The 27,395-nt window shown below is 41.2% G+C and overlaps 1 protein-coding gene across 1 annotated transcript in view; it reads right to left on the bottom strand.

Moving 5' to 3' along the window:
* The window catches only part of LOC137889298 (chemokine-like protein TAFA-2), a 71,503-nt gene that overhangs the window by 31,091 nt on the left and 13,017 nt on the right, over positions 1–27,395 (bottom strand). The window contains exon 2 of the mRNA XM_068733086.1: positions 6,927–7,027. Within this exon, the coding sequence (XP_068589187.1) occupies positions 6,927–7,026 (100 nt within the window). The 5' untranslated portion in view covers position 7,027. The remainder of the gene's footprint in view (positions 1–6,926; positions 7,028–27,395) is intronic.

Here is a 27,395-nt window from a genome sequence, read left to right as displayed (position 1 = left end):
TTTTATTTATACAGCCAAATACCACAACTCACAAATTTGCCTCAAGGGGCTTTCACGGTGTATCCGTTGTATAGTTGTGAATTACTTTGAAGATGTACCTGTAAGTGTACAACATCAGTGTTTCTTCTAACCACAGTAGCATTGGCGAAGGAAGTATTCAGATCTTTTACCAAAGGTAAACGTACCGATATAACAAAGTAAAATAACAAGTCAGTCCCGCATTCATAATATTACACAAGTAAAAATACAAAATACACCAAAAGTATCAAAAGTAAATATCCCCTGTGACTGATACATATATATGATCTTATTAAATTGTTAATACCACTGCACCAATGTTCAAGTAGGTCAATAGGTAGTTTCAACAACTTTAAATACAGTTAAAGGAACAGTGTGTAATTTAGAGGAATTAATTCGCAGGTGTTGAATATGATATTCATAACTATGTTTTAATAAGTGTACAATCACCCGAAACTGAGAATCGTTAGAATCGCAAGTATCTCAAAATTGTACTTAAGTGTGGTACTTGAGTGAACTTACTGCATGGCAGAAGGAGTACTGTATTTTATATATAAAATATATATATATATATATATATATTTTTTATATGGTGAAACACTTTCAAAAGAGTGTGGTTATGGACTAACGTATTTATTTTTCCCTCGGTCCCCGTCACCTGATCTAGAAACACAGATGAGGGAGGTGTGGATGGAGGTGAACAGTCCTCTACAGTGGTAAAGCAGGCGGTGCCTTGACAAATGTGATTCTGATTTCTCAGTGATCAAATCAAACCCCTCTCCATATTTTACTCCACTCACATGCTCTCACTGCCACTTTACTGGGACTTTACCACCCTAGCTGTAATTCCTATCTCCTGTCATGCTCTTCAGAGTGTATTGAGGTTTATGACATTCAATGAAGGCAATTTCTGTTCTATTTGTTTTTATGAACTGCTTCATTGTGTAAATAATAACAGCTTATCTTTATATTGTCACACGGCAACAAATACTCAGTTTTAGTAAAGCTCATTTTTAGACAGTGTTTTTTAAAACGCAGGAATCTATGACATACCTTCTGTATTAACTCTCTCAAGAAGAGCTTCACTGAGTTTATTATACACATTTGAGTGCAGTATCAATATGCACACACATACACAACAACATGGAGAAGTGTGTCATCATTCAAATGCCACAGCCATGAACATGAACTGGCAAAAATCTGAACTGCCAATAAGCAGAACATTTCAAATGTCAGCAGTAAAAGAGGGAACCCTCTGCTTCTCAGTACTACAAAAAAGTTTTTACATGACAATAATTCGCCTTCTTGATTATCTGTCCCACTTCTAACGATCAGTTGGATTCTATAATTGGGCCTATACACGTTAGAAGTGGTAGGAAATGCTGGGATGTTTGTCAGAATAAAAAAATTCACATTTGTCATTTTCAGCTTGAATTGTTCACAAGCACATATGGAGCTGTGTTGTAGACAGAGCATGGAGTGCAGCTTTGCTGTGCAGCAGCCTTTAAGGAGGTCAGACAGCCTGTCTCCACTCATCACATTAGAGAGCCTCTTAGAGTGTGCATACATGTAAGCGTGTTTGCATGTGTCTGTGTGTGTCTTTTCCATGTGCATTGACTGCAGGCCCGTGTGCATGCTTGACTGAATGCACATGTCCATCTGAGCTTGTGTGAGAGTGGTTTAGCACATGCATCCGATACATTTCTGTCCTTACATCTTTGTTTCCCCTTCTTGGCAGTGAGAATGTCTTTCAGGGTAAGTTAAATTCCCAGCAGCCTCTAATCAGTGGCGATGTATGGAGATTGCAGCCTATAGAGTGAGAATCAATGACTTGACAGTGTGTGGTGAAGTGATCAGCATAATCGTGTTCCGCTTCACTTCAAAATCCAAGCCAAGCTGTTTCTCCAAGTCTATTGCCAAAACCACTGAGACGTTTAACCAATGCCTATCTACAAATGAGAGATCTTCATTGCTGGGGATCTGTAGTCCACTAAGAGTGCTAGAGCTCTCTGGCCTGGGTGTAAAGCCTGTAATTTCCACACAGTTCTGTAGTGATGTGTAAAATAAAGCATGTGAATAAGAGAAAGAGACAGGAGGATGGATGGATTAACAGATGGAGAGGCACCGATGGCAAAAGAGAGGCATATTTTTCTCTTCTGGCCTGAGAGATAAAAATCTGGAGAATAAAAGGTGAGCAGAAGCTAGGCAAGCACACCCACACACACACATACACACACACACACACACACACACACACACACACACACACACACACACACACACACACACATACACACACACACACACACACACACACACACACACACACACACACACACATACATGCATTCATACACACACATACAAAGACTTCTTTTGCCACTTCTCAGCCTGCTCAACTTTTTGGTACAGCTGTCTTGTCAGCATATGCCTCTCAAGATGGTGGGAAGAACACAAATGTACACATACGGGCAGGGCGATAAGGCCCAAAAATGAAATGTTCATTATTTTTTCCCAAGCTTGGGGGCGATTCACGACTTAGGGCAGGGAAACAAAAAATGTTTTGAACATGATTTTTTTTTTCGGACATCATGTGACAGCAGTGGCGGACTACTAGACTTGAGCCATGTCCTAATAAGCTCATTATGAGCCACAGCTATGGTTATTTGTTTCTAGGGGTGTAATAATACACGTATTCGTATTAAACCGTTCGGTACGAGGCTTAAGAACCGAACAACAAGTTAGAATAAAACTAGTGCATTTGGAAAATGCAGAAGTTTAAATTGTGGGAAATATGATTTTTTCGGTGGACTGCGCTCACGTAACAGACAACAGGCTTTGTGACCTCTGAACCCGTAACAATAACAAAAAACAGCTGAGGCTGCAGCACCACGCGCGTCTTCAGGGAAGCTAAGCTAACTTAGCGGGGAAACAACAGCTCGAAGGATTCAATTCAATTGTCCGGACAATAACCCCGCACATGACTATATGTATTAACGGACAATACATATAGTCCAAATCAATGCAATTAACACAATGACAAGAAAAACTCACAAGAACCAGTCACATATATTTATATGACAACAAAGCAACAAATCAATCCAGCAACACTGCAGCGCTAGAGCACGAGCCATTCATATTATTCATAAAAATGACAAGATAGACAAATGAAAACAGTAGAAACGCTACTGCAGATGTAAAGACTCAAAATCAGTTAACTTACCACAGCTGCTCTTCACTTAAAAAGTCCACTCAGGTCTCTCCATAAGTTTTCAAAAGCACGTAGCTTGTGCGTGTCCTGTCATGTAGCTGCCTTGGTTAGCGTAGCGTAGCTCCAAACAGCTCCAAACACCAAGAGCTCAGTTGCAAATGAAACGCATTCCCAGCCATAAAATGTGCAACGCTTCCCCGCTGCTGTCAGTCAGAAATACAGTTCGTACAAATACTTTTCCATGCTGGGTCAGGGCTGCTAGCTGTGGGCTTGACCGACTCTTTGATACGATGTCCAGTTTTTCTGGAAATGTCCTTCTCCATAAATCCGTTTAAAAACGAAAAAAATGTCATGTCAACGTCATAACTTGTTACATATGTTTCAACTTGAACTCTTACTAAACACTAGATCTGCTAGCTAGCTTTCTGTTTGACAAAAGTCACGCTGGTCCACTGACCAATCACAGCGCACCTTAATGCTGACGTACTTAGCAGGCTAACTGGGTAGCTCTGGCACGTCAAAGAATACGTCCAACATGTTAAACTAAAGATCTGATTGGTTGAAGATGATGACAATCAACAATATCGTTCCCATATACTTTAATCTGCAAGGTCTCTCTCCTTACATAGAGAAATAGAGGCTGAATCTGATTGGATAAGAGCTCTACTTAAAACAAGCTGCACTGGAAGCAGCGCTGCAGGCTGGAAGCAGAGTAACTGAGGAAGACAGGAGCTGTGCAATGAGAAAAAAAGTATAATACTTGTAGTGTATTTGTGAAAAATTATTAAATTATAAAATAGCTATAACTTTGTGATTCTGTTTAGGCCAGCAGAGAAGGCTTAGCTGGCCCTGACGGCCCACCACTGTGTGACAGACAGTTGAGCAAGAAGAAAGACTAGAACCACCTTCAAGACTGGTTTCAGCACAGACAGAGGCCGAAAGTCCTCACACTAATTAATTTGCCTGTTCTGTTTGTGTTTCTTGACAAGACATCTGGCTGATATCTGCAGACAGCTGTTTGGCTAATGTTAGATAGAGCAGACCTCTGATCCCAGGGCTTCATCTTTTGGCATCAAGAGATAACGCCTGGTCAACAAACACAAACCCAGCTCAGATCTCGGCCTTTTTTTCAGCGTATTTCTGTCAACTAGACACCTTGAGTCATGACTCACGACTTTGGGACTATAGATGAAAAATAGCCTCTTGGCTAACTCTAGCGCATTTACAGCAATGTTTTTATTAATGTGCACTGTCCCTGTGTTAGTGTGTAGGACAAAGAGACGGTGTATGTTTGCACCGTATGTGTGAGAGTGTCAACCTTGGAGTGACCTAAGGGATTGTATTTAGTAATTATCTGATTACTCGTCTGTTTTTCCCAATCAGACAACCTGCAACTGGATAACGCTGTAACTCCCTGATTACAACTTACTCTACAATCAATCACCCATTAACGGGAGCACACAGGCGGTACACATGCCCAATCACACACACACACACACACACACACACACACACACACACACACACACACACATTCCCAGCCGTGTGAGACTAAAATACCGACACCACCATTACTGCCACTATATCAGAGGATAGTATGATGAAATACCCATGACCACAAACGGCACAAAGCCAAAACTGCTAAACCTTGTCTTATCTTGTGACTTTGCCATTCGTATCTCTCGTGGTGATTTCAGTGTTTTTGTTGCTTTTTTGCAGATCTCAGCACTTCACTGAAAGCCTGGTGATGCACCACAATACTAGAGCGCCTCTGTCCTCTCTATGTCTTTTCACCATCCTTCCATTTATGAAAATGTTTGCCCTTGACTTGTCAAAAGATAATGAGGCTTGAGAAGATAATTCCCTGCAGGGTCAGTCTTACACGCAAACAGAAACAACACACAAAGCCGTGGTTGTAGGTAGTCGCATTACAGCAAGGACACACACATTGTGCATACAAACAAATTCACACAAAACAACCTTGTCATCTCTGGAAAGTGATAACATTATGCGAAATGTCCACACAGAAGGCCAAAGGACTGTCTAAGATGCTGCAATCTTTTCAAAGAATTAAAGAAGAGACTCATAAATCATTTTTCCTTTCATTCAACTGCTAATGGAACATCCGTACAAGGCAGATGTTGAGAGACACAATACACTGACTGCAGTATATCTTTAGCATCAATGACGTTAGACAGGCTGGTAACAGCAATGACAAAGACAACCAGTTCAGATGAAGGGCATCTGGTGCACGCCACTTTATCACGACAGGAAAGCCAGAGGCAGAGCTTAATATTTTCAAGCCATCACTGCCTTCCATATGTCATCAAACCGAAGACAAGATCCACTATCATCACTTCTTGGTAGTATCCTTAGGTCCTTTTGTCATTGTCTATTGCTTGTTTTGACCAGATATGGTTTTTAGCATGTTAGTCACATCTCTGCTTCTGTCTTCATTCTGCTCCACAAGTCTGGAGGAATAGTGTTGAAATAAAATGTGTTGGCTTATTGACCATGTCTGCAACACAGACATAAAAACTAAAGACTAAAACTTGTCTTGCAAGCCCTGGTGCACTAAAGATCTGCATCTTTGTTGACTTCACCAATGTGTAGACTTCGGGGGGGGGGGGGGGGGACATTATAAGCATCATTAAAGTAGACTTTATTGCACAGCAGTCTTATTGGGTTGCATTATACTCTATACATGTGTAGGTGGCCACTGACTGTTAGTATTTTTTCTAGGTTTGTTGCTGGATAGCATTGGATGTAGGTAGGTGAACGTAATTTTAACAATTTTACTGTATATATAAGTAATTTTACACAATGACAAAATTATCACATTGCAATGAAATTCATTACAAAACTATAGCCAATGAAATCAACACGGAGTTCCACCTGTCTGACACATTTTCAACAAATTCTAAACATTATAAGCTCCACAAAGATACACAGAGGAGTTCATATTCATATTTCTATGACCAGCGCGACCTCAGGCACATAAAAAGCTCTTATATAAGCTCTCATACACAGGTAGCAGGTATGTCATGCTCTCTAAGCCTTTTTTCTTCCAGAGAAAGGAGATTTTCTTTGCACACACAGGTGATCATTGTAAAGCATGGAGGCTAAGATACCCAACCTTCACACGAGAAATGAACTGGAAAGTAGTAAGAGGCCTCTGGGCTCAATCATGCTGGTGACTCAGCCACTTGGCTCACATGGGAGGGGTATCACGCAGCCAGGGATTTCTAATCCATGAGGCTCATTGCTCACTATGTGTGCTGTAACCTACAGGCATTTTGGAAAGACGCCCCGCTCTGATGGGGACTGCAATGACTTGAAAGCCCCTGAACTGAGAAGACCTTTTTTTGTTCGATTACTCGTGTTCCCCCTTCCTTTTATTGAAGACATTTTTTTGAGTTCTTCCTGGCAACCTACCTATGTGGTCTCGTATTTCATTGTGAATCCAACCTCTGCATTCCCTCGGGTGGCACACGGCCTATTCACTTCAACTTTACTCATGAAAATAAATTGGCTGCAGAGGCTGCCTGCGGTGGCAAACCACGATAGAGCCGATACTGTGAATGCTGCACACAGACGCTGACCAAGTGACAGGAATATGTACTGTACACAAACACACACACACACACACACACACACACACAAACAAACACACATGATTGGGCATACATCTACCTACCCGTGTGGCTCCTGTGTGCCTGTGTGAGGGAGGCCAGACAGAGGGACAGCAGTAGGCTCCACACACCTACTCCGCAAATGCAAGGACCCCGTTCCCGCATTCTGCCAGAGAGAAACAAAAACACGCATACTCCATTAGAAAACACATAAACAAAACAAAATACTGTGCATTGCATGATTGCTCAACTGTTGGTGGTATGTAACTGCAGATATATTTTGCATTAGTGCCTTTTTAGCCAAGCTAGCATTAGAAGTTCTAACGTCTTCTGTGATCCGTTGACTATTCTAGCGCTACCAGCAGGTTAAAGTTTTCAGTTTAACAGACATTCATGATTTCCAAACGATGAATTCTAATAATGTAAGCCTCCCCTGACTTTTTCCTCTAGCGCTACTTTCAGCTTGACATTTGTGGCTTTGTCAATTTTGGGAAATCCCCTGACTTCTCATATATCGCCATCATCAGGTCAAAATTTAAATTTTATCATCTCTTTTGTTGATGATAAAATACTTGCAAAACTATTAACATTCCCTACTTTGTGTTTAGTTTAAGATGGTTAACATGTAAACATTATGTGAGCAACATTGTCATCGTGGGCATCTTGGCATTTAGCTAATACAGCTTTGGTAAATCACAAATGCTTCAAAAAAACTTGGACAACTTTCTAAGATAGCTGTAAAACATACAGACACAACCAACATTCACAAACAAGAGAAATATTTACACATTGAAAATGAATGTTTACTGCAAATAAATTCAAACAGAAGGAGAGTGACTCAGAGAGAGGGGGGAGATGGGTAGAGAGAAACAAAGGGATAAAGTACAGAAGTTAGGAGATTATCATTACGTGTCGGTTTGAAACCTGCAGAACAACGTCAGTGACAGAGATGGGCCAAGTTCTGTTAATGCAGTCTACATTGTTGCTGTCCAGTGATTAACTGTATGTTTTTGTTTGTTTAAATGGTTGCAAATGGATGACATATGTTGTGCTAATATATGTAGTACTGTATTCCACACCAAAGCCTCGCAGCCTCCTCTGGTCTGACAAATGTCTGTCTGATGCACACAAAACCTTAAAAAACAATAATGAACATGTTCTATTCCAAATACAAATCCAACCATCAATTGTGTTTTGTTATCAGTCAGCAAGGTGTTTGTAGACTTGATGTGAGAACTTGCAGAACAAAAAAACCTGAACTTGCATGTTTACATTTTCAGCCTGTATGAAGTATTCACACACGTGAGCTGAATTAGAAGTCAAACAAAGGTTCATAAGGAATGTGAAGTTTTGGTGTCATGTTTAGTGTTTATTTACTCCTTAATTACAGTAGTAATCTAGCAAAACAATGCAAAACTATTCCAATAATTTCTGGCTGTCAAATCATTTAATTTGGCCCAAATGACTGCTTGTGAGTACTAACAATATCCATGTTCGTTGTTTACATTCATTATGATAATTTTGGGGGAGTGGCTTTCAAAGGAGGCCTGAAGGGACGGGATGTCGGTTGGAAAGCTTGCGTACTCTTGCTAGTTTCTTAGGATTTTCCACCCTAGCTTCGAGTCACTCTCTAAATACTTCATGGTGATTGATTTGTTTTCTAGTAAGGCAGCAAAGGTGTGGCCAGGAACAGAAAAAGAATGTGAAATACTTTTGAGCAAATATGTGATGATGCAAGTAAAAACAAAACAAACTTTCCAGGTTTGTGTGAGAGTCTGTGCAGATTACCTCAGTGAAAATGAGATTATACACATGCCGGGTTGGGTCTCGGTATCTGCTGATGTGCTTGTTTGCGCACATGTATTTGGGCATATATTTGCGTGCATGTGTGTGTGAGTGCTTTTGCCGTGAGGAAGTGTGTGTGTGTGTGTGTGTGTGTGTGTGTGTGTGTGTGTGTGTGTGTGTGTGTGTGTGTGTGTGTGTGTGTGTGTGTGTGTGTTAAGCCCTGGCTTGTGTTCTGAGCTGGGTGTGTGAGTCATCTGACTGTGCAGCCATGCATTTCTAGAGCTGGGAGAAGCTGCAAAGCCAGACAGGCTGAGCCAAGGCTTTCTCTGGTTAGAGGGCATCACACACACACACACACACACACACACAGAATCATACACATATACGCTTTATTGTCCCTTTTTCTCTTTTCTTCCATTTACCCTCATCCCTATATCCTCTCCTCTCTCCTCCTCTTCCCCTCTTCCTCTTGTATACACCTCTGTTCTGCTAGTAGTAAATAATTTGGAGTCAAAACAGAGACCCGGCATGCTTCCTCTTCAGTTTATTTAAACACACAGCAGTGTTTGTGATGATGCAGTGCCACTTCATTTTGGCTGGTTGTTTGGTCTGTCTGCCACAGAAATGAGTGGGTGTGTGATGTAGAAATGGATTCAGAAAGTAGTAGGAAAAGAGAGAGAAACAACGAGAGAGAGAGAGAGAGAGACGGTTGCTGTGCAACACATTCTTACTCCCAGGGGAGATTGACTTGGTCAGTGGCCTCCAGGTACCCCTCTAGCATCAGTTTAGGTTTAGTTTCTGGGACGCCGTGGCAATACCCGATGCAAACAGCCTGGGTGAAAGTTCTGTATGTCTGTCTTTGTTTTTTGAAAACCGATTGTATGCTAACTGCTTGTTTACAATCTGTTTGCATGTTGTTGCCATGCATATATGTTAGGAAAATGTCTCCAGCAGCCCCTTTGGATACTGTAAGAGTAGGTAAATGGTGATATCTGCTGGTATAAATAGTGGCCAGGAACCGTCATTGGATCCTAAAACCCTGGATGATGTAGCTTTCGGTAACGGAACAGATAGGAGCAAGAGAAAAAGGAAGAGCGAGGGAGGAAAAAAGATAGAGCTGGAGAAAGAGTGGTGGTCTCCAATGAGTTCTGCGGTCTGTTCCATCCCTTTAATTAGTCCCATTGGAATGCCTTCCAGCTCCATGTGGCTGATCAGCTTCCCCTCTATATCTCCTGTCTGTATCTGTGTGCGTGTGCACGTGGGCGTGTGTGTTTGTATGTATCTTAGCTAAAGCCGGACAGACATCTCACGGGCATGTGAGCTCTGGTTGATCTCCCAACGGTCAATGAGAAAAATATAGTGAAAAGGCATTAATATTCAAGGAGTTTCCATTCCCTGAGATATGCGCCACTTGGAAAACGGGATGCCCGTACACTCTACATCAGTTACTGTGGCAATTAACATGAAGTGATTTTGCCTGTCAGAAGATATACAGTGTCGCCACGTTATTTCTTGTCCAGAAAACCTGAATTCCCTCCCATCAAAGGCTTAAAGGCATGGTTGCTAAAAGAATAATATTACTAAACTGGAAGACAGCATCACCCACATGTTTTAGGAGGTGGCTCAATGAAATGCTTTCTTTTGCTAAGATGGAATAGATTCGTTTTTGCAAGTGGAATTCACAAAACTTGAATATTGAAAGTCGATTCTAACATTTCTTGTTGAGACCTGACTGTATAACTCATGAGTTCTGTTGTATCTTTATTCTGTTCAAATATCTCGCAATCCTATGTATGTTCCATGTGTGTTCTCAATTTATTTTTATTTTCCCCCTTGACCCTCCTGGCAGAAGGGGCCAATATTGCTGTCGACTGGCAGCTTTGGACTGTTCTTGGAAGTTGTAGATATGAATCCCCCGTCTTTCTTTCTGTCATGTTGTGAAATAGTGCGGTGTGCTTTGTGTCTTTTGTGTGTTTGTTTTCATTTTTTTTATTCAGTAAAAGATCAATAATTTTCAAAAATAACAAAAGTAACCCTCTTTGCTTATTTGCGGTTGATTTGGGCTGCGTAAAAACTGTCAATCAAAATCTGATGCGGACCAAACAATCAGACCCAGACCACTTGAGTTCTCTGGTTTAGGGTCAGGATCAGGAAACGAACCAACTGCAGTGTTTTAAAAAAAATAGATGTGATTTTAGTATTACTTCAAAACTACTATTAAATCCATCTGCTGATTGCAATCTGCATCAGCAATATACTGTATATTTATACCGTATACACATATACTGTACAACATATACTGTGTCAACAGGTAACTGCAGGGTAACAGCAGTGTGTTGAGCTTGTATTTCACATCTTCTTTGGCGGTTAAAGTCAATTAAAAAGTGTGTGACAGTGATCCCATAGTAATATCCCCCTGTATTAGTTAATTCAATTGATGAGTTTTGTTTATTATCCTTTCTTTTGTGTCTGTGGCAATTCCTGTGAGTCATTTTTCATAACATGCGGTCAATTTGCAGTATATTACTAGTAACGCTCATAATCATATTTGATTTTCCCACGGGGGTCGTGATGATGCAGGCTAACGATCACCACACCTGTCCGGTGAGTCACCTGTCGGTCTGTATTACTTCATGTTTACTCATCTCGGTTCGTTTGCTTTAAGTCAGTGCGAACATGAAGCAGACCAGAACTAAAAGGCAGATGGACATGTGCTCTGCCTCACACAAACTAGCGTGTATGACTATGCTTTTGGTTCAGTAGATGTGGATCTAACAGAGCGATGACTGTATCAGTCTCTGGTGGAGTGATACCAAGGCTAAGGTCATCAGGATGCTCACTGCAGCTTGCTGTGCTATTCAAAGCAACAGTATCAAAAGAAATGGAAAATATTGTCTAATATTGTCAAGAGCCAGCAGAGAAGAATGGAAAGGACACAGATGAAAGAAAAGAAAGATGAAAGGTAAGGAAACAAGTGCATACAAGGGAGGTGAAGAACCAAAGGGAACTGTACAAGGATGGAGGAGAGGGAAGGCAACACGGAGGTTCTCATGACATTTGGGACCGATCTCGTCCAACATCAGTATCAATATAATTCACTCAGAGGATATCAGGCTGATGTTACCAATCCACCTACGATCCATATAAATATGTAACAGAGAATGTCCCTCCGGCCTTGTTGAGATGGCTGTGTAAAAATCTAGTTAGTTACACTAGCATCTTTAGCACAGAAGTCTGTTAGTACACATCAGTACTGTCTGTATTTCCACAGTGAGAGTCCTCTGGCTTTCACCTGGGCTGATACAGCCGGCTGTGTGTTTAATTACACTGACAGTCTTCCAGATGGTGGGAGTCACTCGCAGTACTCTTAATAAACCATTACTTAAACATTGACTTCTAGTCAATATAAATAATCTAGCCTGTTGTATATTAATTTAAACGGGCGACAGAGAGTATTGCTCTCCACCGCTATTCCAGCTGATTATTGCATGGTAACCACAGCAAACCGCTCACCACTTCCTCTATTCAACGTCCGACACAAACAGACCTCTGGCCTCGCCTTTTGTTACTTGATCCAAATGAATCTTGTCTATAAAAACCTCCGCTTTGTCTCGGGCTTCTCACCACACACTATTTTGTAACAAAGCAGATTGTTGGTTTTAACTTATTTAATAAGGTTTTATTATAAAGATGTTTATTTATTTCTCTCCCCCACTTTTATTTCAAATATTCACTTTAAAATCCTTATGAAGGAGTTGACAATATGCCATTCTTTGAAATGATGTAATTACTTTTGACCTGATTTAGGCCAAACCTACTTACTAGATAAAACATTCCTGTGCACTTGATTTGTTCAAGTTCAAGTTTGTTTGTTTATACTGCTTGTATATGAAGCATACTTAAATCACAGTTCAAATAAATTGCTTTGTAATACATTAAAATGTAATATAAAATTGCAATGCAATGCAAAATGTCTGCACAAGACTTGTCCTCATCAATATTATATTGTGTGAATGTACTTAAGCAGGTGAAAACCCAACCCGCATGGTAAGTTTGAACTGATCTATTTCTACTCTTGTAAACGTTTTGTTTTTTTGCTAAAGTTACATTTGCCCATCCATACCCAGCTAAAACTGGGCAAGGCAAACACACACATAGTAAACTAGCTGTGCCATGAAAAGTTGCAGGTGTGTGTGCGTCTATCACCTGTACTTTTTTATTTAGGTAGTGCTACTGTACAGTAAATATGAAGTGGCTAAGTTAGCAAAAAGCAGTGGATGAATTTTAATGGTTGGGCCACATTAGCATGATGATTTGTCAGAGGACATCTGTGTATTCTTGTGACTTAATGGCTGGGTTTGTTTTGTAGCCAGAGCCAGGACTGTGGCTCTCCAATCCTAATTGCAACCTCGGGAGGTTTAGGCTTGATTAGGCCTCCTTGATCCTGCCAGGAGCTTGTGTATATGTGTGTGTGTGTGTGTGTGTGTGTGTGTGTGTGTGTGTGTGTGTGTGTGTGTGTTTCATTAATGAAATCCACAGTTTGGCCTTCGTGGATAAATTCACTCCATGTGACCTGTGGAGAAAACCAGAGGCTCCAAATTAAGCCTCCAATTTAACAAGCATTCTGGAAACTTAATACTGCGTGCGAGAGTGTGTGTGTGTGTGTGTGTGTGTGTGTGTGTGTGTGTGTGTGTGTGTGTGTGTGTCGGGGGGGAGAAAATTAGGAGTGTAAAGCTTTTGGCTTTGTCCTCCTCCGATCCTCAGCCTCTTATCACTCTATCACTAGTTAACTGTATTCTATTCAGAGTGCACATCACAGACTTGACATTCGCATCTTTCAAATTAAGCTTTTCCCTCTTACTACATGTGTGTCCCCAACACATTCCTAAAGCTCGATTCAACCCAAGGGTGTCAAGCTCTATCCCCCCCCCCCCCTTCCCCTCTCTTTTGCTCTGCCTGCATGTGTCTTGGTGCTCGCTGTGCTAACCCGGAGAACTCGCTGCACCGCTAGGTAAAAATCCTGATGTCACTACAAATCCATCATCCACACACGACACAGCCACCCCTAAAACATCCTCTGGTCAAACACGCATCACACACACACACACACACACACACACACACACGTACAGAAACCACACAGCTGCAGAGTGTGTCTGCTGACAATGCAGATACAGGTGGTAAACACAGTGATGTTGTCTGAGCCTTTCTATCACCCACAAGTCCAACAGCATCAGACAATAAAAGAAAAAGGGAATTGCCAGCCCTCACCTACAGGCGCGAGCTACACCACAGCTGTAAACTGGCTTAACACTGCAAAAATAACATCAAAGAGCCCTCTCTCCATAGAATACACAGTGCACCACTTTCATATGTATCTATCATATTTTGACTACACTTCAATTTTCTGCAAGGTTCTTGGGCAATAACAGAAAAAAACACTTTGAACTAAATAAACAAATGCAAAGTAGGGATCTCTTGAAGCTTTGGAATTTAGGAAATATATTAAAGCGAAATGCAAATGCCTCCACTGTGTGGTCCCTGACGTGAGGCGAGAGGGTACCGTCAGGCATGGGAGAGCATGAAAAAAATAATCCAAGGGGGGAAAGAAATAGTTTCTTCAATTCGATTTCAATCCAGGTTTTGGGACTTTTGTAGCCTCTTGGCTGGGATTATCTAACTGCTGACAAAGTGGAAATCCATCCAAAGATATAAGCCTCTGTTGACAAATGTAACAGTTGTTCTGCAGAGCAAGAACAACCGTTAAAAGTAAAACACTTCTTTTTTTTGTTGAACAAGCAACATTAGGAATTGAGGCAGTTCAGCAAGAGTCTCATCAAAGAACATAAAACAAATAAGGAACCACTGAGCCTCAGATGCTTTAGGATAACTACCCAGACTGGGAGGGGAAAAGGCTGCAGCTATTCCCTTGTTTCTGAACTCACTAACAAATGAAGAATGTAGCTTCTACTTTCCAGCGCACTTTAATAAGAGTCTGATTTCATCCGTCCATCTCCCAGACAGACAGGTGAAAGTGACCAGCAGTAAAAGCATTTTCTCTCTCTCCCTTCCACTCCTCTCACTTTCTCTCTCTCTCTTCTCTCTCTCGTGCTCCTCCCAACTTAATTTTTCATCCCACTGTGGTTTTCAGAGGGCCGTGGCTTCTCTCCTCTCCACCGCCCTCAGCTGGTATATTTAGATTGTGTCTCTCCTCCTCTTCCACTTCTGTCTCTCTGTCTTCATTACTCGCTTCACCATTGACATGAATGCTTTGCGGTTCACTTTCCCACCATGTGTGTTTATATTACTGTTAAGATTAGATGGTTAATTGATATCATTAAAACATCAAAACATTGTCTGGTTCCAGCTTCTATGAGGATTTTCTGTTTTTCTCTGTTTTGTATTTTTTGATTGAATATCTTTAGATTTTTTAAAGTCATGGTTGGACGTTACCTTGGGGCCAAAAAACTATGATTTAAATATTTGTTAAAGCTTTAACAACAAATATCTAACATGAACTGACTATAGTGAATCATCATTGTCACTGAACGAGTGAGTAGGTTTTATCAGTGGAGCTCATCATTGTTGTTAAGAGTGCTGTTGTCAGCTCAGCTGTGACATATTACACAGAATGTTACTTCCCTGTTAAAAGCTAATTAAAAGACTGCAAAAGCCACGGAAACAACCATAATGTGATAATAGGCTGCTGAACTATTGATCTTATACACAGAGCTGGTGCAGGCTGCTTTGTACTGAACTGAACGTAACAGCTTGGACTGAACGTACTAATGAACTGAACACTGGACTTCACTGTGCTGTGAACGGTGAAGTGCTGAAACTTGAAGTGCATTTGACAAGTGATGCGACTTCTTAGCTTGGGTAAAAAGGGGAACCAGCTATAGTCAGTGATTACAAATCTTTGAGCTGAACTGAACAAATGATTCACATCAGCAAAATGATTCATAATTTAATTGAATCCTTTGTAACCTCATTTTTTTTTTTTTTTTTTTGGGGGGGGGGGGGTTGCTCAGTTAACTGAGTTGTAATTCCCTTATGGCATTGTCACAATGTCTAGCGAGACATGTCTAGGGTCAGCAAGTTGTTCCTATTTGCATTTCAATTTCACTGAGTCATGACTCTGTCAAGAAGCAATGTCATTTTTGATGAAAATGCTACAATTGGGTGTCAAACACACACTAAAAAAAAAACACACGCCGTGCTTAGAGGAAACCTCTCATGTTACAAACTGGAGATTACAAATTGAAGTGGCCTATGAGAACCACACAACCACACACACACACACACACACACACACACACACACACATTGAGAGGTCGTCCCTTCAGGACAGCACTCTCAGACTCTCTGAAACCAACACCTGCCACTGGAGAGAAAACACACACACACACACACACACACACACACTTAAAAGCACATAGTGAGCACTCAGTGTGGCAAACTCGCAGGCAATATTTTGTTTGAAATCAGTCATGTTAGGTTATAAGAGGAGCTGCTGCTGGGAACCTCAAAAATTTTCAATCTGAGCGTGAAAACCCCCATCCAGAACTGGATTCATCCATGTGTGTCAGTTGAGGACTGCCAACGCTGCTGGTTATATCTTATGTCGAAAGAATGTGGTTGAGAGAGAGAAAGCGATGGTGCGGGGTAAAAGTATATTAGGGGAGTCAACAATTCACTTTCCCCGTTGTTGTTTTTTCCCATTTTATAGAGAAAGAGATGATGATCAGTGATGTGAGTAGATGATGGTAGGAGGTAATGGTTAGTGTCCAAGCTGCCCTCAGACACTTCTGCCTCAGTTTAATGAACACTTGAAGAGGGGCAAAGAACTTGGGAGGCGATGAAATAGCTTTCATCTTCTCTCCCTCCCTTTCCCTCCTTTCTTTGTCTCTCCTTCTCTGACAGATTAACATACAGGACAGGATTGTTCTAAAGAACATTGTTGAGATCACAATGGGGCGTCTCGCTGATGGCTTCAGTCCTCTCTGGTCTCATTCTGTAACTCTTCTAAACTCCCCCGGTTCAGACCTATTTCTCTGCCCTAAATGCATAATTTTGTAAATGAAGCATCTGCTTGTGTGGTCCCAGTAGCCGCATGTGGATCAGGCTGAGGCTGACACACACCATCACTCAAAAATAGTTTTGCTAACATTCCCCAGAAATATGTAGCATCTAGGAAGTATACTTGGAATGACAGCTATGTCTTCATACCTTAGTGTTTCAGTTTGTTAAACGTTACTGAAGCAACAACAAGAAACGGTGGAGTGTGTGCAAAAAATACCATAACATAAAACGTGAGAGCAGATGCTTATTACTGCAGAGGCGATGAATCATGACACTAAAAAGGTGGGTTGCTCTGTCAACCGAAACAAAGTCTGTATTTAGGTTTTCCTAAATTAGGACGAGTCTTTTATCAAGAGCACATTCATTCTGTGTCTGGTCCTGGAGCCGCACAGATAAAGCTTTCAGACAAATAATATGCTGCAGAGAAAAGCCAAGAAGGCGCTGTCAACACTCATCTGTGCAAAATCACTGTTAGCATGATGTCAGTGTTTCTAACATGACTCTCGGTGTATTGGTATGACAACAGAATTACAGTGAAAACATATCAATACAAAACTGGCTCTGGGGAAGTAAAGCGTGTTTTGCGTGCTGCTTTTGAGGGTTTTTTTTGAGCGCCTCACGTTTTTCCACTTTTGTATGAGTTCTCTCAGTGCCTCAAGTTGAAAATAAATCAAGTCTGAGAGAAAAGCGCCCTGCATCATTAGCGTTTTTTGCTCATTTTAGTGACTTTTGCTGAATACACGGAGCTATATGACTTTACCAACTGTAGTTTCCATGATCTGAAAAGAAATAGTAGGCCTGGAGGCCAATTAGTGCCGTACTTGTTTTCATCCATTTAAACTGTACTATTAACTATCAGGCAGTGAGCAGTTCATGGTTCGTGTTAAGCTAACATTAGCACTCATTCTGTGTAGCAACAATTAAAAAAAGGACGTATAAAACTGAAAAAAACAAACACTGTCTGATCGGGCTCTGTGGTATGCATAACACAAACTTCACCTCTTTGTTTTTGTTTGTCTCTCCTCCCCAGATCACTCCTCATTGCCTTCCTATTTCACCTTGCAGCCTGGTGCACATAACTTATGCATGCTGTTTCACACAGGTAGCCATGATTTGGGATCTGCCTGTGCGTATGTTCATATGTGTGTGTGTGTGTGTGTGTGTGTGTGTGTGCGTGCGTGCGTGCGTGCGTGCGTGCGTGCGTGCGCGTGTGCGCGTGTGTGCGTGTGTGCGTGTGTTTGTGTGTTTAACCAACAGCCATAGATAGCAGCAGAGCAATAATGCTGTATAACTCATCCTAATGATGCACAGTGAAACAGCAGGTAAGGTCAACACAAGAGACTGTGGTGGAAGGTGAACTGCCTGGACACACACACACACACACACACACACGCACACACACACGGACAGACTTATGAATGAATCAATCCCCAACAAACACACCTCCAGGCCCGTAAACATGTACCCTGCCAATCTCTATATCACTCCCCATCCACTTTCTCCCATATTTGCCTGCAACCCATTTATTCTTTTGCCTGCCCTTTTTCTTCTCTCCATTTCTCCATCCCCCCATCCCTGCACCTCTCTTCCCTCGGCCCCTTCATCCCTCCTCCTCTTCCACTCCCTCCCTCCATCCCTCTGTCTCATGGTGATATTGTTGGAGGTCAGTTGACGCCCTGAGGAAGAGGGTTGATGAATAGACCGTGATCACTGGCTGTAATTACAGTGTCAAATGAACTGTTAGCTGTCCAGTATGTGCAGGTTCAGTGTGTGTGTGTGTGTGTGTGTGTTCTCTCCTAATGTGCTAGTCAGCTCCCCACAGATGCAGCTGCCATATCAGCATACACAACAACAGATGGGCTCCAGTTACACACCCACACACATGCACACACATGCAAAACCATTTTCTCACGTATCATTTCTCATTGTCTGAAGAAACAAAAAATAAAGTAGCATGTTCAATTAGAATAGTTATAACTGTACGTGTGTTTGTGTTCGTGAATGGGGAGCATGGTGCTTTTGTCTTCATCCCTCTTCATACAGGCTCATACAGGAGCAGACAGGTTTGTATCTAAACACTAAACCACAATACATCCTGTCCTTGCAGATTAAATTCAGCAGGACCCTTTAACAGTCTGGCAGATGTAGAGTTTTGGCACACACAATCATACACACACACACACACACACACACACACACACACACACAACAAAACTCCAACGTTATTACCAACAGATCAGGGTGAGCTATTGACTTCTACACACATCTACCAGACATGATAATGGAGAGCTGAAGCCACTGGGGCAGGCAGATCAGCAGCTGGGCTGGCAAGACTCTGAGGCAGACAGACGGACAAACAGAGAGTTTAGTTTTTCTATTGGGTGAAATTATGTCTCTTTTTTTTGTTTCTGTCTCACTCATGGAGAGAAAAGAGACAGAAAATCTACTCAAGTATTTTCGAATTAGAATCTTTTTACAAATGTTAAAGCTTAGGTCTAAGACTAATGGAATACTTGTATCCATTAATATAGGGTCTTTCTTAAACCTGCAGTAACTGATGTTTTTTGCCCACTTAAGGGAAGTGGAAACACGATGTGAACACAGCATCGACACATCATCACTACCTTTCACCTTTTAAATTGATCCAGAAGGTATGGAGCCATGTTTCTCTCCACTTGATGAGTGTTTTCCCAGTGTTCACTTTCTTTTGACTCTGTTTTTGGTCTCTTTTTAGCTGCTAAACACTCCACTTTGTTGTGTTTGGTGCTGAGCAGGCAGTGTACAGTGGGTTTTTACTTTTTCACTGAAAACAAATGCATCTTGCGGCTGAAAATGATTTTGTGCAAGCGGTGCGAGTGAAACTAACATTAAACAGCTGAACAATGAGCTGAAACTAAATAAACCTCAGGTTCATTACTGGGAGCGACCCCTTTCACATTGTTACATTCTTTTCACGGTTTCATTGATACATTTTTATTGTAAAAGTATAGTCGCATTAAACTCTGCTCTCTGCCAATAAGTGTGCATTAGAGTTAGAAATAAGCCAGCATGGAGAGAGTGTGATTGTTTCTGCATCTGAGTTTTAGAGCGATTTGGTTTTCTTCCTCCTGTTAATCTGGGTGGACATTTTCCTGTGCTGTCACTGTAAGTTGAGTAAATAATTTATTCTGCTTGGCCTCATGCATCCATGTTCCTGCAAATCACACATCCACATGCATGCCTTTGTTTCCATGGATGCGTTATATGCACAACGAGAACATATTTACAATGCCGACGCAAGTCACCTAATCAAATTCAAGAGCTGCATCTAGAGGAAGAGGAAACATGAATACGCATTCACTGCCACGTGTGTGTATGCCTTTGAGTGTGTGTCTGAGTGTGTATGCATCTGTATGTGTGTATGTCAGAAAGAAAGACAGAGAGACAGAGAGAGAGCCTGTGTCTGTCTAGTTGGTATTCCAGGGTGGCTTGTTGGGAGTGTGGTTTCCTACAATTCTTATCAGAATTGTGATCACAGAAAACTGGTCTCCTCAAATGGAAGACATCCCTCCCTCGCACTATCAGGGATGCACACACACACACACACACACACACACACACACACACACACACACACACACACACACACACACACACACAGACAAACAGTCATCCCTATGTTTCTCTGTTCGTGATTCCATTCCTGGAGTCCAATTCAATCATCAATATATAATCTGTCGCAAAAACACACATCTAGAACATGAGTGCAATTTGGAACAATCTGAGATTAGTATATCTGTTTTATGAATATATAAGAGTTTATTTCCTTTAGAAGTCCTGCTCAGAACCAGCAGACAGCTAAAACAATTACTGGCTTTGAAGACGTGAAAACAAAGGGAAAAAATGCCTCGCCAAATACAATGGACCAGGGAGAAGAAGCCATGTAATATTCAGTTGGAAAAGTAAAGAGTTCGACATTTTGAGGACTGGTATGGGGGGAAGAGGGGGTGGGAAAAAAAGCAAATGGCTGCCAGGTTGTTCTTGAGTACAACCTGCACTTTATTTCCTAAGATTGAAACACTTACTTTTTTTTATCAAGAAATTGTCTAATTGGCAACCCAGTAATGCAGTCGAATAACTCAAAGTGCATAAGCTATGTACTCACTTTAAAGCAACGCAGCACTTCAGTAGTAGATCTGCTTGCTGATATGCTGAGTAATGCATCACACACAGCAGTTCATGCAGAGGTAAAAAAGTGACAAAAAATACTGAGATCTTGTTCAAAATCTGACTTTGTTTCATTCTGGGAAATGTGTCCTAGTTAGCATCCTGCTGCTCAGTGTACACACTCACACGCACACACACTAACACGTTCCTATGCTGCTAATGAACAGGCTGCTTGCTCACTTGGGATTTCTCTCCTTATATGTTTCCTTCTCTCTACCTTCACTACATCCCTCCTCCCCTCCCTTCTGCATTGCCATGACAGCGCCTACTCTCCAGGGTTTAGACACTTGACGTATGTAACTCATACAAACTCAGACTGGCAAGTTGTATGAAACCAAAACACACACAAACACTACCAATACGCAAAATGACATTATTTTTCCCCAAGACAATTCAAAGGTAATGAGAAACACTTTGTGCTTCATCCCAAATAAGCAAACACACTCACACACACAGTGATATGAGGTAATCTTCAGTCACTGAATACATTAACACACGTCAGTATGACACCTCTTGTAAGTGACTGAGCTGTCACCTCCGCATCTGCAAATTGGATGAACAAATAAATCTATAATTCTCAAACATCACAGGCTATTTGAAACGCGTTAATCCCCACATCCGTAATGTATTCATGTTATCCGTCTTCACGCTTGACATACACAACCCCTCTCATTCAAATATTTGTTTTCACATCCTTTTAATCAAATTTGCATGGATTGATTGGCAGAATGTTTAAAGCATTGAATCTCTCGCCTATAGATAGCTCAGTAATCCGTTTGAAGACTGAAAGATACACTTGCGTCTTAGTTTAACATTGTATTGTTGTGATGTGTGTGGTAATTCAAGCAACTAGTTATTCCTCAGCTTGTGTTGCAGGTCACTGTTATGTTTCATCAAAGACTTGCTGTGTCAAACAGCCCTACATTTAAAGCCCCACATTTGAAAGCAGACTTCAAACGTGATTTTTTAAAGTCAATCATATAAGCTGTTTTACTCGGAGGCAGAAGAGGATGAATTGCTCAAGCCAGGTTAAAAAAACCTCTGAAAATGATCTGGTGCATGCAGAAGTATGTTGCAGAAATAGAGAATAGAGAGAAAGGGAAAAGGAGAGGATGGATCATCATCACTAATGTCACACAAAACACAAAGTCAGAACTGGTGCCAATATGGCTGTTTGAAACCTCATCTTCAGTTCAGTGAATGCCTTACACGGGGAATCCTGGGATATATAAAAGAGAGTATGAATTTAACCTTTAACCACCCACTGTTCAGCCTGCAGGACGCTAGCACCATGCGGGCTTTTGATGGACTACGAGCACAATTAAAAGTTACAGAATATGTACAGCTAAACTGGAACAAAAATTGCAAAGTATTGCCAACAAGTTCATTGTGATGTTGCCTCAGTTTGTTAAGGGTCAATAACTCTGAATTTAACGCCTAAGTAAAGCAATTTATGCTTCATTGTATTTCCAAGTTGTAGGTTACAAAGGTTATAAAGTTGAGAATTTTTATATAACATAATGAATTGTTTTACTTACTTAGTTTGATTGACAGTTGTCTGGATTGTACTTGTGCATTATTCTTCCAGTAAAAAAATAGATTTTTAGTAAGCAGAAGAAGTTGAGAGCTTTTGTCAATGTTGATGCGAGGCTCTGACTATTTTCTAAACAGTGTTGCCAATTATTTTCAACAGAAAATATATAAAACCTGCTCAAAAAGTCACAAGATGTTGATTGATTACATACATCATACGAAAGGAATTTCATTTTTTTTTTTCAAAGACTGTTGTATAGACTGTGGAACTGAAGTGTCATGAATAGAGAGGATCCAGACTCTGGAATAGACTCACTTTGTGTATTTTGAGAAAAATGTAAACAGTCAACATCATAAGTCATAAGACAATAGACATACAATGTGTATCAATGATAGACGAAAGGTATACACATACACAGGCCAGTCACATTTATGTCGGGCTGATGATACATACATATAGAGCTCTAAAAAGTCTAAAGTATTATTGCAATCTGACAATCAAAAATAGTCTATACATTTTTAATCAGGCAAACCCTTACCTAAAAGAGAGCTGGCTGTTGTTGGGTTAAAGGGAGAAATCTATTTTTTTTTTTACACAACACCATATGTGTTGTGTTTGTGCCTAAGGACCCAAGTTAGACACCAGACACCTCAAGGAATTCCCTGTGGTGCCAATAAATGATAGTGTTGCATTTGCCCCCTCACTGGTTTTACTATCTAGCAGCTGTAGTTAGCTGTAGGGTGCTATCTCACAGACAAGGCTACATCAAAAACAACAGCGGACAAACAATTAAGTGGTCACAGAGGTGTAAGAATTACAAGAGCAGTCTGTTAAAATGTTTGGATGCAATTTTTTGCACAGCTTACGAGAGTGTGTGGTGTGTGTGTGTGTGTGTGTGTGTGTGTTTGTGTGTGTGTGTGTGTGTGTGTGTGTGTGTGTGTGTGTGTGTGTGTGTGTGTGTGTGTGTGTGTGTGTGCGTGACTGTGCGTGAGTGTGTGATTGAGTGGGTGGATCTATAATTAAACCTGAGCTTCTCTAGAATAACACACATTTACACATACAGTACATGCACGCATGCCCATTCACACCACCTGATTATGCCTGATAACAGACTTCTGTCTTCTGGGTGTGACAGCGATTCAGATGTACGACTCTGCACACACATAGCACAACACTTTTTTGCACACACACACACACACACACACACACACACACACACACACACACACACACACACACAGTCAGTGTCCCGTCGACCCTGGCAGCATATTTCTAAAATGAACAGCATCAGTCCTGTCAACACAGAGATCTCTCACTGCGAGTGAGAGACTCAGACATACACCTGGTCGTAGCACACACACCGACACAAATATAAATCTGTGCACACACACACACTCAATAAACACATCTGGCAATCAGAGATATGCAGAAACACACAGCAGGGAGAAGAGGATCAGTGGGATATTGATATTACAAACACACATTCATACACCTGTGCACTCTCTCTCTCTCTCTCTCTATCCCTCTCAAACACACACACACACTCCACCCCTGACAGAGATACAGACTGTTACTGACAGGCTGGAGGACAAATGATTTCCTAGCAGCCATCGTCTCCTCGCCTCTTAATCCAGGCTGTGGGAGGCGGGCAGTGTTGACATCTGAGAACAGTGTGTGGGATCCTTTCATATCTGACCTTTAACACAGCCAGGCCAGAGCAGGTAAAGGTCTACAACTCCCCAGTGACTTGCATAGATTTGATAGTGCACTCCAGAGCAAAGGCGAGAGAGAGAGAGAGCACAGGGACAAATTAATAGACCTTGAATAAACACCTATTAGCTACAAAGAAAAATAGGTTACTTCCCCTTTTACTTCCCCTTTTTAAGATCACGCATTCAGATTACCTTTTTTCTCAATAGAACTCATGAGACAATATTAGCAAAAGCTTGAAATGTTGTGATGAAGCATGAATATATTCATTGGAGTATTCTGTGTATTTCTGGCTTTAATTTATATTCATAAACACAGAATAGGGTCCTTAGTGGGTTAAATAGGTGGCCCTACTTTACGCCCTGTTTAATTCACATTCTCACCACATCATGGGATTGCATCATTAATACAGCATCATAGTGAAAATACAACCAAGTATCTCTATGAATTACGTGAAAAATTAGACAATTCGCCAGAGCAGCACATGCAATTTATGTCCATTGTTTGCAAAGCTACAGTACTTTGAAACTGTAGCTAGTGAAGCTACAAGCTACTGGGCAAAAATGGCCTACTACTTACCAGCTATCTCACGTGATGAAACCTCTCTTACACCACACTGCTGGAGGCCCAAGCCATATTGCTGGGCCCGCAGGAGTGAAGGGAGGCCCGAGAGAACCAAGGAATCTGGTGCTCGGAAACACTACCACTTTTGCCCGCGGGGGCTGCCAAAATCAACTCAAAATGAAAGTTCCTTGTAGCAACTTTAAGTAATATACAGCAATGAACAAATGCGCTCATTATTTTGTGCCGTAGTTAAATCTAATGCCAACGTTAAAAAGAATTGTTCAACATATTTGGGCATGTGCTTTTTTGCTTTCTTACTAAGAATTAAATGCAATTGGATACCAGAAGAAGAAGCGTGATACCACTCTCATACCCATCCTTTCAATGTGAAGCTTATTGGCTAAGTGTCCTTCCTGGAGTCTTGTCGTTACTGTGAGGTTGCAACCCACCTCATATACCACAACTTTTTACACTCGTGAATTAGTGACCTTTAGAGGTGCTGCAGGCCGATTTGGTTATCCTTGGACAGACACAGGCTAGCTGTTTCCCTGTTTCACAGTCTGTGTTAAGCTAAGCTGACGGCCTGCTGGCTGTAGCTTCATATTTACTGAATAGACATGGCAATGGCACCAATCTCCTTATCTAACTCTGCACCACTTTCTCAACATTTCAAACTATCCCTTCAATTATACAATAACCCTACTGTAATTGGGATGCATATATATTGTAGAAATTCAAAATATGAATAAAAAATGTGGGCATTGAGTGTCAAAATCCAGTATTATGCCAAATTGTCCAATATCCTCAAGTCTTTAAATAGGATTGCAATAAGACTTTAGTCTTGTGAGGTTTCTTTAATGTGGCATGGCATGATGGCAAGTGTTGATCATCACTATCACCAAACAACCTCCCACATCCACAGCTCTCCCCATCCGGGAGAAGGGAGATAAGGACAGGATTTGACCTGCCACCCGGACCCACGACACCTGCCACATGGGTCAATCAGCCAGGGGTGCCACGTCTGTTAGGGCCAGGGTGAGCTGGGTAGCTGGTCAGCAAGCAGTTTAATCTCCAACAGATTCCCACCACCTGGCTCTACTGGCATCGCACCAAGCCCTGCAGCCCTCCAATCTGGCAACCCCCACTGTCATGTTGCACAGGGTTCAACAGAAAGTGAACTGGAAATGGACGGATGGACGGACTAAGCACATAAGCGCAGGCAGGGCATGCAGCCTACATTTGAACCTCCATCTCTTAAAGAAAACGGTTTTCTTCTGTCGTGCTATGATCAGTCCTGCTGAATGTTAGCCTCAGGGGAGGATTTGCTCTTGGGTCTTTGATTACCAGTTTGCAGTCAGGCTTTTCAAAATGACACAATTCTTAGATTCCCCTTCAGCAGTATAGCATGTGGCTTGTGCTTAAATCTCTCATCTGTTGGATGAGGATTTAGCATTTTGGGTTGGCTGTCCATGTCTTTGTTGTAAATGTGTGCTGCAGAATTGTTTTATGCCTCTAAATGCAGTGTGAGGTTAACCATGTATGGCTTAGCTCCAAAAGGAGGCTGAAGAAAATCAAAGAAATGCTTGTTTTAGTTTTACAGAGTAATCAAGAGGGTTGTACAGTGTTTTGCATCAAAGGTATAACTGGCTGCACTAGATTGCATAACCAACGAGAATTTGTGACACAATTTGGACACAGCAGATTAATTTCCGTATCCTCCAAATCCGCCGCTCAGCACATTATCAGCCTTTCTACACACAAAAAAACAAAGACATGCACACAGACCCACACTATGCCCCCATTCACTGTGTGTGTGTGTGTGTGTGTGTGTGTGTGTGTGTGTGTGTGTGTGTGTGTGTGTGTGTGTGTGGGTGCAATAGGTTTAACTAAATAATTAATTTGTCTTCTGTATTAACTTATAGTTCTGTGTATCTATATGGATGTATGTAAACCCTTCACATCACATTTGTTGGGTTGTTGTGGGAACAAAGGCAAATCCAATTAAACTTAGATCATCCACCGTTAACACACATAAAAAAGACAAATGAAAGTATTATGAGTTACTAGAGCTGAAACTGATCTCTTGTATCTTCGTTTTGACCAAAAAATAATACCCCAAAGGCATTGAATTAACAATGATATGAAGCAGAGAGGAGCCAAAACAAGCAAATATTTAGTATTTTTCACTTTACTGACTCAAACGAATAATAGATGGTGAGATTAGCAACATTGCTATGGTTCAATGTTTTAAATGTAATATTCTATACATATTATCTATAATTGCGATCTCATTTTTGAAGCTTGAAAACACGCTACCACAACATTCATGTCAATAAATCCAATTCAACTGAATTAAAGTAAATTGAGTTGATTTAAATTGAGACATGTGCCGTGCAGGAAACAAGAGACAGGAATGTCCTTCAACACCCAGACCCATTTGGGTGAGTAATAATAGTCTAAAATGTTCCATTAATCACGGTTATTAAGCACAGTAAGAAAAAATATTTTCACTTGAGTCCCCTGGCTGCTTATTTTTCCACGGTCTCATTGAACAGAGAAAGTTCGGAGATACAGACACCGAGCCCTCCCTCGCGAGACCAACAAACAGCATCTCCATGACTCAACATTATAACGCAGTTAAGCAAATGAAGAG

The sequence above is a fragment of the Cebidichthys violaceus genome, unplaced genomic scaffold (genome assembly GCF_023349555.1).
Source record: "Cebidichthys violaceus isolate CVI_PGR_0920_01 unplaced genomic scaffold, fCebVio1.0.p SCAF_6, whole genome shotgun sequence".
NCBI classification, from domain to species: Eukaryota; Metazoa; Chordata; class Actinopteri; order Perciformes; family Stichaeidae; genus Cebidichthys; species Cebidichthys violaceus.
Note: the sequence above shows the minus strand (reverse complement) of the source record. Positions and strands in the feature narration are given on the sequence as shown.